The 12,500-nt window shown below is 51.0% G+C and overlaps 1 protein-coding gene across 1 annotated transcript in view; it reads left to right on the top strand.

The window, feature by feature from the left end:
- The window catches only part of LOC114551474 (serine/threonine-protein kinase MRCK beta-like), a 34,518-nt gene that overhangs the window by 5,482 nt on the left and 16,536 nt on the right, over positions 1 to 12,500 (top strand). The window contains 8 exon segments of the mRNA XM_028572521.1: positions 107 to 178; positions 1,103 to 1,208; positions 1,899 to 2,045; positions 5,075 to 5,213; positions 7,590 to 7,671; positions 7,845 to 8,061; positions 8,768 to 8,830; positions 8,991 to 9,232. Of these exon segments, the coding sequence (XP_028428322.1) occupies positions 107 to 178; positions 1,103 to 1,208; positions 1,899 to 2,045; positions 5,075 to 5,213; positions 7,590 to 7,671; positions 7,845 to 8,061; positions 8,768 to 8,830; positions 8,991 to 9,232 (1,068 nt within the window).

Raw genomic sequence — 12,500 nt, 5'->3', positions numbered from 1 at the left:
CTGATTCTCTTCCTGTCCCCTACCTGTCCCCTACCTGTCCTGAGTCTCTTCCTGTCCCCTACCTGTCCCCTACCTGTCCTGAGTCTCTTCCTGTTTGTCTCAACAGGAAGTGAAAGCAGCGTCAGTCCCAGCGAGCCCCTCCCCCCTCTCCCAGCTCTCAGCACTGACCACACCAAAGGTAACGCCATGACTCAGACATATTCGGGTTCCTGTCCCAGAGGAGAGGAGACACTAGAACATGTTCACATTGAACACGATGACATCACACTAGTTCACATTGAAAAGGATGACATCACACTAGTTCACATTGAACACGATGACATCACACTAGTTCACATTGAAAAGGATGACATCACACTAGTTCACATTGAACACGATGACATCACACTAGTTCACATTGAACACCATGACATCACACTAGTTCACATTGAACACCATGACATCACACTAGTTCACATTTAACAAGATGACATCACACTAGTTCACATTGAACACCATGACATCACACTAGTTCACATTGAACACCATGACATCACACTAGTTCACATTGAACACGATGATATCACACTAGTTCTTTATTTAACACCATGACATCACACTAGTTCACATTGAACACCATGACATCACACTAGTTCACATTGAACACCATGACATCACACTAGTTCACATTTAACAAGATGACATCACACTAGTTCACATTGAACACCATGACATCACACTAGTTCACATTGAACACAATGACATCACACTAGTTCTTTATTTAACAAGATGACATCACACTAGTTCACATTGAACACCATGACATCACACTAGTTCACATTGAACACCATGACATCACACTAGTTCACATTTAACAAGATGACATCACACTAGTTCACATTGAACACGATGACATCACACTAGTTCACATTTAACAAGATGACATCACACGAGATTATCTGGTTTATTATAAAGAAATGACTCAGACTGATTGATGGATTATTAAAATAGTTGGATATTAATTTATCAGTTGATTATTAATCCGTTAATGATTGCAGCTGTAACATAGTTTGGTGTGTGTGTGTGTGTGTGTGTGTGTGTGTGTGTGTGTGTGTGTCTGCAGCCCAAAGCTCACCAGCTGAGCATCAGGACGTTCTCCAGTCCCACTCAGTGCACACACTGCACCTCTCTGATGGTGGGACTCTTCAGACAGGGATACGCCTGTGAAGGTACAAACACACACACACACACACACACACACACACACACACACACACACACACACACACACACACACACATTCACTTAGTCACTCAGTCACACACACACACACACACATACACACTCATTCACTCAGTCACAAAGACACACACACAGACACAGACACGGACACACACACATTCACTCACTCACAGACACACACACATTCACTCAGTCACACACACACATTCACTCAGTCACACAGTCACATACACACACATTCACTCAGTCACACACACACACACACACACATTCACACATTCACTCACTCACAGACACACACACATTCACTCAGTCACACACACATTCACTCAGTCACACAGTCACATACACACACATTCACTCAGTCACACACACACACATTCACACAGTCACACACACACACACACACACACATTCACTCAGTCACATACACACAGACACACATTCACTCAGTCACACACACACACACACAGTCACACACACACACATTCACTCAGTCACTCAGTCACACACACACACACACACATTCACACAGTCTCACAGTGACGTTCTCGCGATAACACGCCACGTGGCTTTAGGAAAGTGGGCGTGTGTATTTAGACACAGTCATGATGTCACGTTGTTATCAGCCAATCCCACCTGACCCTGGTCTGATATGTGTCTCTGTCTGTCTGCAGTGTGCTCCTTCGTGTGCCATGTGACCTGTAAAGACCACGCCCCCCTGGTCTGTCCAATCCCAGCCGAGCACGCCAAGAGGCCGCAGGGCATCGACGTGCAGCGAGGCATCGGCACCGCCTACAAGGGCTACGTCAGGGTAAGACCCTGTCCCTGTGCTACCGAAGGCCAGGGCCAGCCCTAGACTTCTGGGGGCCCTAAGCAGGATCTGGTTTGGGGACTCTCGACATTGTAACATGCTGCCACTGCACTTGGCACTAAACCAACTTGTGTATTTAAGCACTCATCATGTACAAATACGCATTTAAAGACTAATGTGAGACCTATTAGCAGCAACACTATCTTTAAATAGACGTCTCTGTTATGAGCTCTATTGTGGGACATTTCAAAGCGCTCTTGGGGGCCCTCTGGTAGCCCTCTGGTAGCCACAGGGCCCTCTGGTAGCCATCTGGTAGCCACAGGGCCCTCTGGTATCAATTTGGTAGCCACGGGGCCCTCTGATAGCCATCTGGTAGCCACAGGGCCCTCTGGTAGCAATTTGGTAGCCACAGGGCCCTCAGCTAGCAATTTGGTAGCAACGGGCCCTCTGGTAGCCACAGGGCCCTGTGGTAGCCCTCTGGTAGCCAAAGGGCCCTCAGCTAGCAATTTGGTAGCAACGGGGCCTTCTGGTAGCCACAGGGCCCTGTGGTAGCCCTCTGGTAGCCACAGGGCCCTCTGGTAGCCATCTGGTAGCCACAACGCCCTGTGGTAGCCCTCTGGTAGCCACGGGCCCTCTGGTAGCCATCTGGTAGCCACAGCGCCCTCTGGTAGCCCTCTGGTAGCCCTCTGGTAGCCACAGGGCCCTCTGGTAGCCCTCTGCAGCCACAGGGCTTCTGGTATCCCTCTGGTAGCCACAGGGCCCTGTGGTAGCCCTCTGGTAGCCACGGGGCCCTCTGGTAGCCATCTGGTAGCCACAGCGCCCTGTGGTAGCCCTCTGGTAGCCACGGGCCCTCTGGTAGCCATCTGGTAGCCACAGCGCCCTCTGGTAGCCCTCTGGTAGCCCTCTGGTAGCCACAGGGCTTTTTGGCAACCACAGGGCTTCTGGTAGCCCTCTGGTAGCCACAGGGCCCTCTGGTAGCAATCTGGTAGCCACAGGGCTTTTGGTAACCACAGGGCTTCTGGTAGCCCTCTGGTAGCCACAGGGCCCTCTGGTAGCAATCTGGTAGCCACAGGGCCCTCTGGTAGCCACAGGGCCCTCTGGTAGCCCTCTGGTAGCCACAGGGCCCTGTGGTAGCCCCTCTGGTAGCCACGGGGCCCTCTGGTAGCCATCTGGTAGCCACAGCGCCCTGTGGTAGCCCTCTGGTAGCCACAGGGCCCTCTGGTAGCCATCTGGTAGCCACAGCGCCCTCTGGTAGCCCTCTGGTAGCCACAGGGCTTTTGGTAACCACAGGGCTTTTGGTAGCCCTCTGGTAGCTACAGGGCCCTCTGGTAGCAATCTGGTAGCCACGGGGCCCTCTGGTAGCCACAGGGCCCTCTGGTAGCCCTCTGGTAGCCACAGGGCTTCTGGTAGCCCTCTGGTAGCCACAGGGCCCTCTGGTAGCCACAGGGCTTCTGGTAGCCCTCTGGTAGCCACAGGGCCCTCTGGTAGCCACGTGATGATAACCACACATTATTTCATACATTATATTTAATATTTAATCCTTGTCTCCTATAAAAGTGCATTGCATTTTTTTTTAATGACGGTATTGAAACTGATACCATTGCTATTTTTAAGACCCGGCAGTATACCGTATTACCGCCCAACCCTATGGGCACAGGCTGGTAGGGATGGGAATCACCAGAGGTCTCACAATACGATATCATCACGATACGATATTGCGATTTTAAACATATTGCAATATTCTGCGATATATTGTAATGTATTACCTTTTTCCAACTTCAAATTTTTCCCAATTTCAAATGATGTCTCAAAAGAAAACTTTGTCAACATCTGTTTTATTTAAAAGACACATTTCTCTTTTTGTTCATCTCACTTCAATTTTATTGCTGCAAACTGGGATTATCAAGCAGACAGACTGACCAACACATGTAGAATATTAGATCGTGTATATATGTGTATCGATACAGTATTGTCATGAAAAATATTGCGATACTATGCTGTATTGATTATTATTGACCAAAATACAACAAACCACGTTCCAGCCAATCAGCGACAAGATGGTTGCGGGAAGGGTGGGGCTTAGTGACAGTTAGTCAGTTAGTCATGGCAGTTACCAAAACCTTGTGGGGAGGGGCGAGCTTGCTCTGTTGCGTTTGGTGTTTACCTGGAACGTCAACAGAAGTGACGTCATGCAGGAACTCCTAGAGCACCTTTAACCCTCAGAGGACTACTGGGTCGTATACAACGTCACACGGCACCTCCGATTAATATTTAGATAATTTCATAACTGTTTAATTTAGCTGCTTACCGTTTTTCCCATAAAAAAGCTACGAAGTCAGCCATCATGGGGGTGTCTTCGGTGTCTTCGTAGCCTTTCCAGGAGGTTTTCTATCCAGCCTGGAACTTGTGCCTCTTTTCGGAGTTGTTCAGCAATAAATCCTAGGGCTGTTCTCGATTTGAAGAAATTCTTAGTCGACTAACACTCATTCAATCATATCGACTAATGGATTAGTTGATTTAATCGACAGATCTGTAAATCTGAGTTTCTCCAGAAAGAGTCATGCTAAAGCACCACTTTAATTCTTGTGTTTACCAGAGATGTAACAAGACGTTTCTTGGAAATAAGTCATTCAGCATGAAAAAAAAGCATCAAACATGACTAATGGACTACAGAAATCTAAGTTGACTAAGACCAGAACCACCGATTAGTCGACTAATCGTCTAAGAGGGAGCAGCTCTAATAAATCCAAACGCTCACATCCAAGATTTATCCACTCGATGTCCGTAATTTATCACGTTTTCGGTCATTTCTGCCGCTAGCTTTGTGCTACCGTCTAGCATAAATCTCCCATGATGCTTTGCAAGAATGTGTTGACGTTTTTCAACCAATGGGAAGGCAGGTCCATCACACAAAGAGTATATAGTGGAAAAGAGAGATCACTCCAGGGAATCCGAGCGAGAACAAAGAGTAAAGTGAAAAGGAGAGATAAGGTCTGTTGATGAAGCAGCTGTACCACGGTGTCTCTGTCTCTCCGTCAGATCCCAAGCCCAGCGGTGTGAAGAAGGGCTGGCAGCGAGCCCACGCTCTGGTCTCTGACTGCAAACTCTTTCTCTATGATGTCCCTGAGGGAAAGTCCACCCAGCCAGGGGTAGTGGCCAGTCTGGTGCTGGATCTCAGGTAACTATCCACCTATCTGGGTCTCAGGAGTCTCAGGTAACATTCATGGGTCTCAGGTAACATTCATGGGTCTCAGGTAACATTTATGGGTCTCAGGTAACATTCATGGGTCTCAGGTAACATTCAGGGGTCTCACGGAACATTCAGGGGTCTCAGGGAACATTCAGGGAACTATATACCTGTCTGGGTCTCAGGGGTCTCAGGTAACATTCAGGAGTCTCAGGTAACATTCAGTGGTCTCAGGTTATATTCAGGGAACTATATACCTGTCTGGGTCTCAGGGGTCTCAGGTAACATTCAGAGAACTATATACCAGTCTGGGTCTCAGGGTCTCAGGTAACATTCAGGGGTCTCAGGGAACATTCAGTGGTCTCAGGTTACATTCAGGATTCTCAGGTAACAGTCAGTAGTCTCAGGTAACATTCAGGGGGTCTCAGGTAACATTCAGGGGTCTCAGGTAACATTCAGGAGTCTCAGGTAACAGTCAGTGGTCTCAGGTTACATTCAGGGAACTATATACCTGTCTGGGTCTCAGGGAACATTCAGGGGTCTCATGTAACATTCAGTTAACCCTCTACCTGTCTGGGTCTCAGGTAACTATCTACCTGTCTGGGTCTCAGGTAACATTCAGGAGTCTCAGGTAACAGTCAGTGGTCTCATGTAACATTCAGGGGAACTATCTACCTGTCTGGGTCTCAGGGGTCTCAGGTAACATTCAGGGTCTCAGGTAACATTCAAGGGTCTCAGGGAACATTCAGGGGTCTCAGGTAACATTCGGGTAACTATCTACCTGTCTGGATCTCAGGTAACTATCTACCTGTCTGGATCTCAGGTAACATTCAGGAGTCTCAGGGAACATTCAGGGGTCTCATGTAACATTCAGGTAACTATCTACCTGTCTGGATCTCCGGTAACATTCAGGGATCTCAGGGAACATTCAGGAGTCTCAGGTAACATTCAGGGGTCTCAGGTAAGATTCATGGAACTATCTACCTGTCTGGGTCTCAGGTAACATTCAGGAGTCTCAGGGAACATTCAGGTAACTATCTACCTGTCTGGATCTCAGGTAACATTCAGGGGTCTCAGGGAACATTCAGGAGTCTCAGGTAACATTCAGGGGTCTCAGGGAACATTCAGGAGTCTCAGGTAAGATTCAGGGAACTATCTACCTGTCTGGGTCTCAGGTAACATTCATGGGTCTCGGGGAACATTCAGGGAACTATCTACCTGTCTGGGTCTCAGGGAACATTCAGGGGTCTCAGGGAACATTCAGGGGTCTCAGGGAACATTCAGGGATCTCAGGGAACATTCAGGGGTCTCAGGGAACATTCAGGGATCTCAGGTAACATTCAGGGATCTCAGGGAACATTCAGGGGTGTCAGGGAACATTCAGGGGTCTCAGCGAACATTCAGGGATCTCAGGTAACATTTAGGAGTGTCAAGGAACATTCAGGAGTCTCAGGTAACATTCATGGGTCTCAGGGAACATTCAGGGGTCTCAGGTAACATTCATGGGTCTCAGGGAACATTCAGGGGTGTCAGGTAACATTCAGGGGTCTCAGGTAACATTCATGGGTCTCAGGGAACATTCAGGAGTGTCAGGGAACATTCAGGAGTCTCAGGTAACATTCATGGGTCTCAGGGAACATTCAGGGGTCTCAGGTAACATTCATGGGTCTCAGGGAACATTCAGGGGTGTCAGGTAACATTCAGGGGTCTCAGGTAACATTCATGGGTCTCAGGGAACATTCAGGGATCTCAGGGAACATTCAGGGGTCTCAGGGAACATTCAGGGGTCTCAGGGAACATTCAGGGGTCTCAGGGAACATTCAGGGATCTCAGGGAACATTCAGCTGTGTCAGGGAACATTCAGCTGTGTCAGGGAACATTCAGGGATGTCAGGGAACATTCAGGGGTGTCAGGGAACATTCATGGGTCTCAGGTAACATTCATGGGTCTCAGGTAACATTCATGGGTCTCAGGTAACATTCATGGGTCTCAGGTAACATCCGGGGATCTCAGGGAACATTCAGGGATCTCAGGGAACATTCAGGGATCTCAGGGAACATTCAGGGATCTCAGGGAACATTCAGGGATCTCAGGGAACATCCAGTGATCTCAGGGAACATTCAGGGGTGTCAGGGAACATTCAGGGGTCTCAGTGATCTCGGGGAACATTCAGGGGTGTCAGTGAACATACAGAGGTCTTTGTTTTTGTTAAGAGAAGATTTCTGAAGATAAATTAACTGTTTTGAGTATTTGAAGAACAACAAGACCATTTAGTTGTGGACCAATCAAAGGACCAGGACCTTGGGAAGGGCTTCCTGTGTTGTCTGCTACGGTTCTTAACGTGTGAAATGTGTTCTTGTGTTTCAGAGACGAGGAGTTCTCCGTCAGCTCGGTCTTAGCTTCAGATGTGATCCACGCCACCAGGAAGGACATCCCCTGCATCTTCAGGGTGGGAAACCATGTACATCCTGTCTGTCTGTCTGTCTGTCTGTCTTTGGTTTCTAGCCCTCCCTGATCTTCAGGGTGGGAAACCCTGTACATCCTGTCTGTCTGTCTGTCTGTCTGTCTGTCTGTCTGTGGTTCCTAACCCTGTCTGTCTGACCCTGTCTGTGTCCCTGTCAGGTGACCTCGTCCCAGCTGACCTCCCAGCTGTCCTCGGTGTCCCTGCTGGTCCTGGCCGAGAGCGAGGTGGAGAAGAGGAAGTGGGTCCGGATCCTGGAGGGTCTGCAGAGCATCCTGACCCAGAACCTGCTGCAGAGCCGCCCGGTCCACGTCCTGCATGAGGCCTACGACGCCTCGCTGCCCCTCATCAAGACCACGCTGTCGGCCGCTGTGCTCGGTCAGTCGATACGTCTAAAGCCCCAGACCCCCCAACCAGACCCCCTAACCAGACCCACAGACCAATCCCCCCAACCAGACCCCCCCAACCAGACCCCCCCAACCAGACCCCCAACCAGACCCACCAATCAATCCCCCCAACCAGACGCCCCAACCAATTCCCCCAACCAGACCCCCCCCCAACCAGACCCCCCCAACCAGACCCCCAACCAGACCCCCCCAACCAGACCCACCAACCAGACCCCCAACCAGACCCCCCCAACCAGACCCACCAACCAATCCCCCAACCAGACCCCCCAACCAATCCCCCCCAACCAGACCCCCCCAACCAGACCCCCCCAACCAGTCCCCCAACCAGACCCCCAACCAGACCCCCCAACCAGACCCCCCAACCAGACTCCCCAACCAGACCACCAACCAGACCCACCAAAAATCAGGTGGGTCCCAGACCCCTCCTAACCAGACCCCCAACCAGACCCTCCATCCAGACCCCCTTCCAGACCCCCCAACTAGACCCACCAACCAGACCCCCCAAACCAGACCCCCAACCAGACCCCCCCCTTATATATAATATTATATAATAATAATAATATTGTTATTATTATTATTATTATTTAATATATAATATTATTATTATATATATTTCTTGTATATTTCTTGTTGAAATGTTGTTGATTATAAAATAAAATGATTTTCTCTGTCTGCAGATCGGGAGAGGATCGTCCTGGGAACAGAAGATGGACTGTTTGTGGTTGAGGTCACCAGAGATGGTGAGACAGACAGACAGACTGACTGACTGACTGGGAGACAGACAGACAGACAGACAGACATACAGACAGAGACGGGCAGACAGACAGAAAGACAGAGAGAGAGAGACAGACAGACAGACAGACAGACAGACCGGTCTAACCTGTCTCTCTCTCTCTGCAGTGATCGTGCGAGCAGCAGACAGTAAGAGGGTCTACCAGATCGACCTGATCCCAAAGGAGAAGATCGTGGCTCTGCTCTGCGGGCGGAACCGGCACGTCCACCTCCACTCCTGGGGGGCCCTGGAGGGGGCCGAGGCCGCCTTCGACATCAAGCTGGCCGAGACCAAAGGCTGCCAGGCCCTGACCACCGGGCTGCTCCGGCCTGGGGGGCCCGCATGCCTGCTGGCTGCCATCAAACGTCAGGTCAGACCCACAGAACCCACACAGATCCTCTAGAACCACTACCAGAACCACTAGAACCACTACCAGAACCACTAGAACCACCAGAACCACTAGAACCACTACCAGAACCACTAGAACCACCAGAACAACTACAACCACTACAACCACTACCAGAACCACTAGAACCACCAGAACCACTACCAGAACCACTAGAACCACCAGAACCACTACCAAAACCACTAGAACCACTACCAGACCCACTAAAACCACCAGAACCATTAGAACCACTACCAGAACTACTAGAACCACTAGAACCACCAGAACACTACCAAAACCACTAGAACCACTACCAGAACCAATAGAACACCCCGGGTCAGCAGACCCACATTAACCACACAGAACCACTAGAAGAACCACTAGACCCTGTGTCTGTGGCAGGCACGGCGCCAGGATTCCAGTTTTGGATGGGCCAGACCAATTGTGGGTGGGCCTTAAATTAAAAACGTTATCAAATCCCTGTTTAACCTAATACAAATGACTGGCTAATATACTGTTATATATATTATATGTGCTGACATAATAAAGATTTTAATAGCTTGATGCTCTTCAAATAGGTTGTTGCATTGTAAAAAATTTTGGTGCAAAGGACGGACCTATCCACGATTGCTGTCCTTGGTTCTGCCACCGTACCTGGCTGTGAAATAGCACATCTCTCCTAACCTAAGGCCTATCGACTGTAAAAGTGTCTCTATGAGCCTGAGGGCTGTGTTGTCTGGAGCTTTGTGCTCCTGGTAGGGTCTCCCAAGGCAAAGTGGTCTCAGGTGAGGGGCCAGACAAAGAATGGTTCAAAAACCCAAATGAATAAACAAGGTAGATATGGAGTGACCCTGCACGGAGGAAGCCTGGGGCCCCGTCTGGAGCCAGGCCCAGATGGCGGGCTCGTCGGCGGCGTCTGGTGGCCGGGTTTGCCACGGAGCCCGATCGGGCACAGCCCGAACAAGCTACGTGGCAACTCCTCTCCAATCCATGGGCCCACCACCTGTGGGAGGAACCGCTGGGGTCGGGTGCGATGCCACATGGGTGGCAGTGAAGGTCAGGGGCCTCGACGGACCAGACCCGGGCGGCAGACGCTGGCTCTGGGGACGTGGAACGTCACCTCTCTGTGGGGGAAGGAGCCGGAACTGGTGCGGGAGGTGGAGCGCTACCGGTTAGATCTGGTGGGGCTTACCTCTACGCACAGTCTCGGTTCTGGAACCGTACTCCTGGATAGGGGTTGGACTCTTTTCTTCTCCGGAGTTGCCCAGGGTGTGAGGCGCCGGGCGGGTGTGGGGATACTCACAAGCCCCCGGCTGAGCGCCGCTACGTTGGAGTTTACCCCGGTGGACGAGAGGGTCGCCTCCCCACGCCTGCTGGTTGTGGGGGAAAACTCTGACTGTTGTTTGTGCATATGCACCAAACAGGAGTTCGGAGTATTCGGCCTTCTTGAGACCTTGAGTGGAGTCCTGCATGGGGCTCCAGTGGGGACTCCATTGTTCTGCTGGGGGACTTCAACGCACACGTGGGCAATGAGGAGACACCTGAGAGGCGTGATTGGGAGGAACGGCCTCCCTGATCTAAACCAGAGTGGTTGTTTGTTGTTGGACTTCTGTGCAAGTCATGGATTGTCTATAACGAACACCATGTTCGAACATAGGGATGCTCATAAGTGTACCTGGTACCAGAGCACCCTAGGCCGAAGGTCAATGATCGATTTCATAATCGTTTCATCTGATCTGAGGCCGTATGTTTTGGACACGGGTGAAGAGAGGGGCAGAGCTGTCAACCGATCACCATCTGGTGGTGAGTTGGGTCAGAGGGTGGGGAAGACTCTGGACAGACCTGGTAAGCCTAAACGGGTAGTGCAGGTAAATTGGGAACGTCTGGAGGAGGCCCCTGTCCAACGGACTTTCAACTCACACCTCCGGGCGGAGCTTTTCGTGCATCCCTGTGGAGGCTGGGGCATTGAACCCGAGTGGACAATGTTCAAAGTTTCCATTGCTGAAGCTGCGGCGAGGAGCTGTGGTCTTAGGGTCTTAGGTGCCTCAAGGGGCGGTAACCCACGAACACCGTGGTCGACTCCGTGGTCAGGGAAGCCGTCCGACTGAAGAAGGAGTCTTTCCGGGATATGTTATCCCGGAGGACTCGGAGGCAGTTGCAGGGCACCGAAGGGCCGAAGGGCTGCAGCCTCTGCCGTGAAAGAGGCAAAGCAGCGGGTGTGGGAGAAGTTTGAAGAAGACATGGAGAAGGACTTTCGGTCGGCACCAAAGTGCTTCTGGAAAACTGTTCGCCACCTCAGGAGGGGGGAAGCGGGGAACCATCCAAGCTGTGTACAGTAAGGAGGGAACACTGTAATAGCTGAGGAGGTAATAGGGCGGTGGAAGGAGCACTTTGAGGAACTCCTGAATCCGACTAATACGCCCTCTATGTTAGAGGCAGAGCTGGAGGATGATGGGGATCATTGTCGATTTCCCAGGCGGAAGTCACTGATGTAGTCAAACAACTACACAGTGGCAAGCCCCGGGATTGATGAGATCCGTCCAGAAATGCTCAAGGCTCTGGGTGTGGAGGGGCTGTCCTGGATGACACACCTCTTCAGCATTGCATGGAAGTCTGGGACAGTGCCAAAGGAGTGGCAGACCGGGGGTGGTTCCCCTTTTAAAAGGGGGACCAGAGGGTGTGTGCCAATTACAGGGTATCACACTTCTCAGCCTCCCTGGTAAAGTCTACTCCAAGGTGCTGGAAAGGAGGGTTTGGCCGATAGTCGAACCTCGGATTGAGGAGGAACAATGCGGATTCCGTCCTGGTCGTGGAACAACGGATCAGCTCTTCACTCTCGCAAGGATCCTGGAGGGAGCCTGGGAGTATGCCCAACCGGTCTACATGTGTTTTGTGGATCTGGAGAAGGCGTATGACCGGGTCCCCCGGGAGATACTGTGGGAGGTGCTGCGGGAGTATGGGGTGAGGGGGTCTCTACTCAGGGCCATCCAATCTCTGTACAACCAAAGCGAGACCTGTGTCCGGGTTCTCGGCAGTAAGTCGGACTCGTTTCAGGTGAGGGTTGACCTCTGCCAGGGCTGCGCTTTGTCACCAATCCTGTTTGTAACATTTATGGACAGGATATCGAGGCGTAGTCGGGGTGGGGAGGGGTTGCAGTTTGGTGGGCTGGGGATCTCATCGCTGCTCTTTGCAGATGATGTGGTCCTGATGGCATCATCGGCCTGTGACCTTCAGCACTCACTGGATCGGTTCG

Source organism: Perca flavescens, unplaced genomic scaffold, assembly GCF_004354835.1.
Source record: "Perca flavescens isolate YP-PL-M2 unplaced genomic scaffold, PFLA_1.0 EPR50_1.1_unplaced_scaf_10, whole genome shotgun sequence".
In the NCBI taxonomy this organism is placed as follows: domain Eukaryota; kingdom Metazoa; phylum Chordata; class Actinopteri; order Perciformes; family Percidae; genus Perca; species Perca flavescens.
This window is presented reverse-complemented; position numbering and strand designations above follow the sequence as displayed.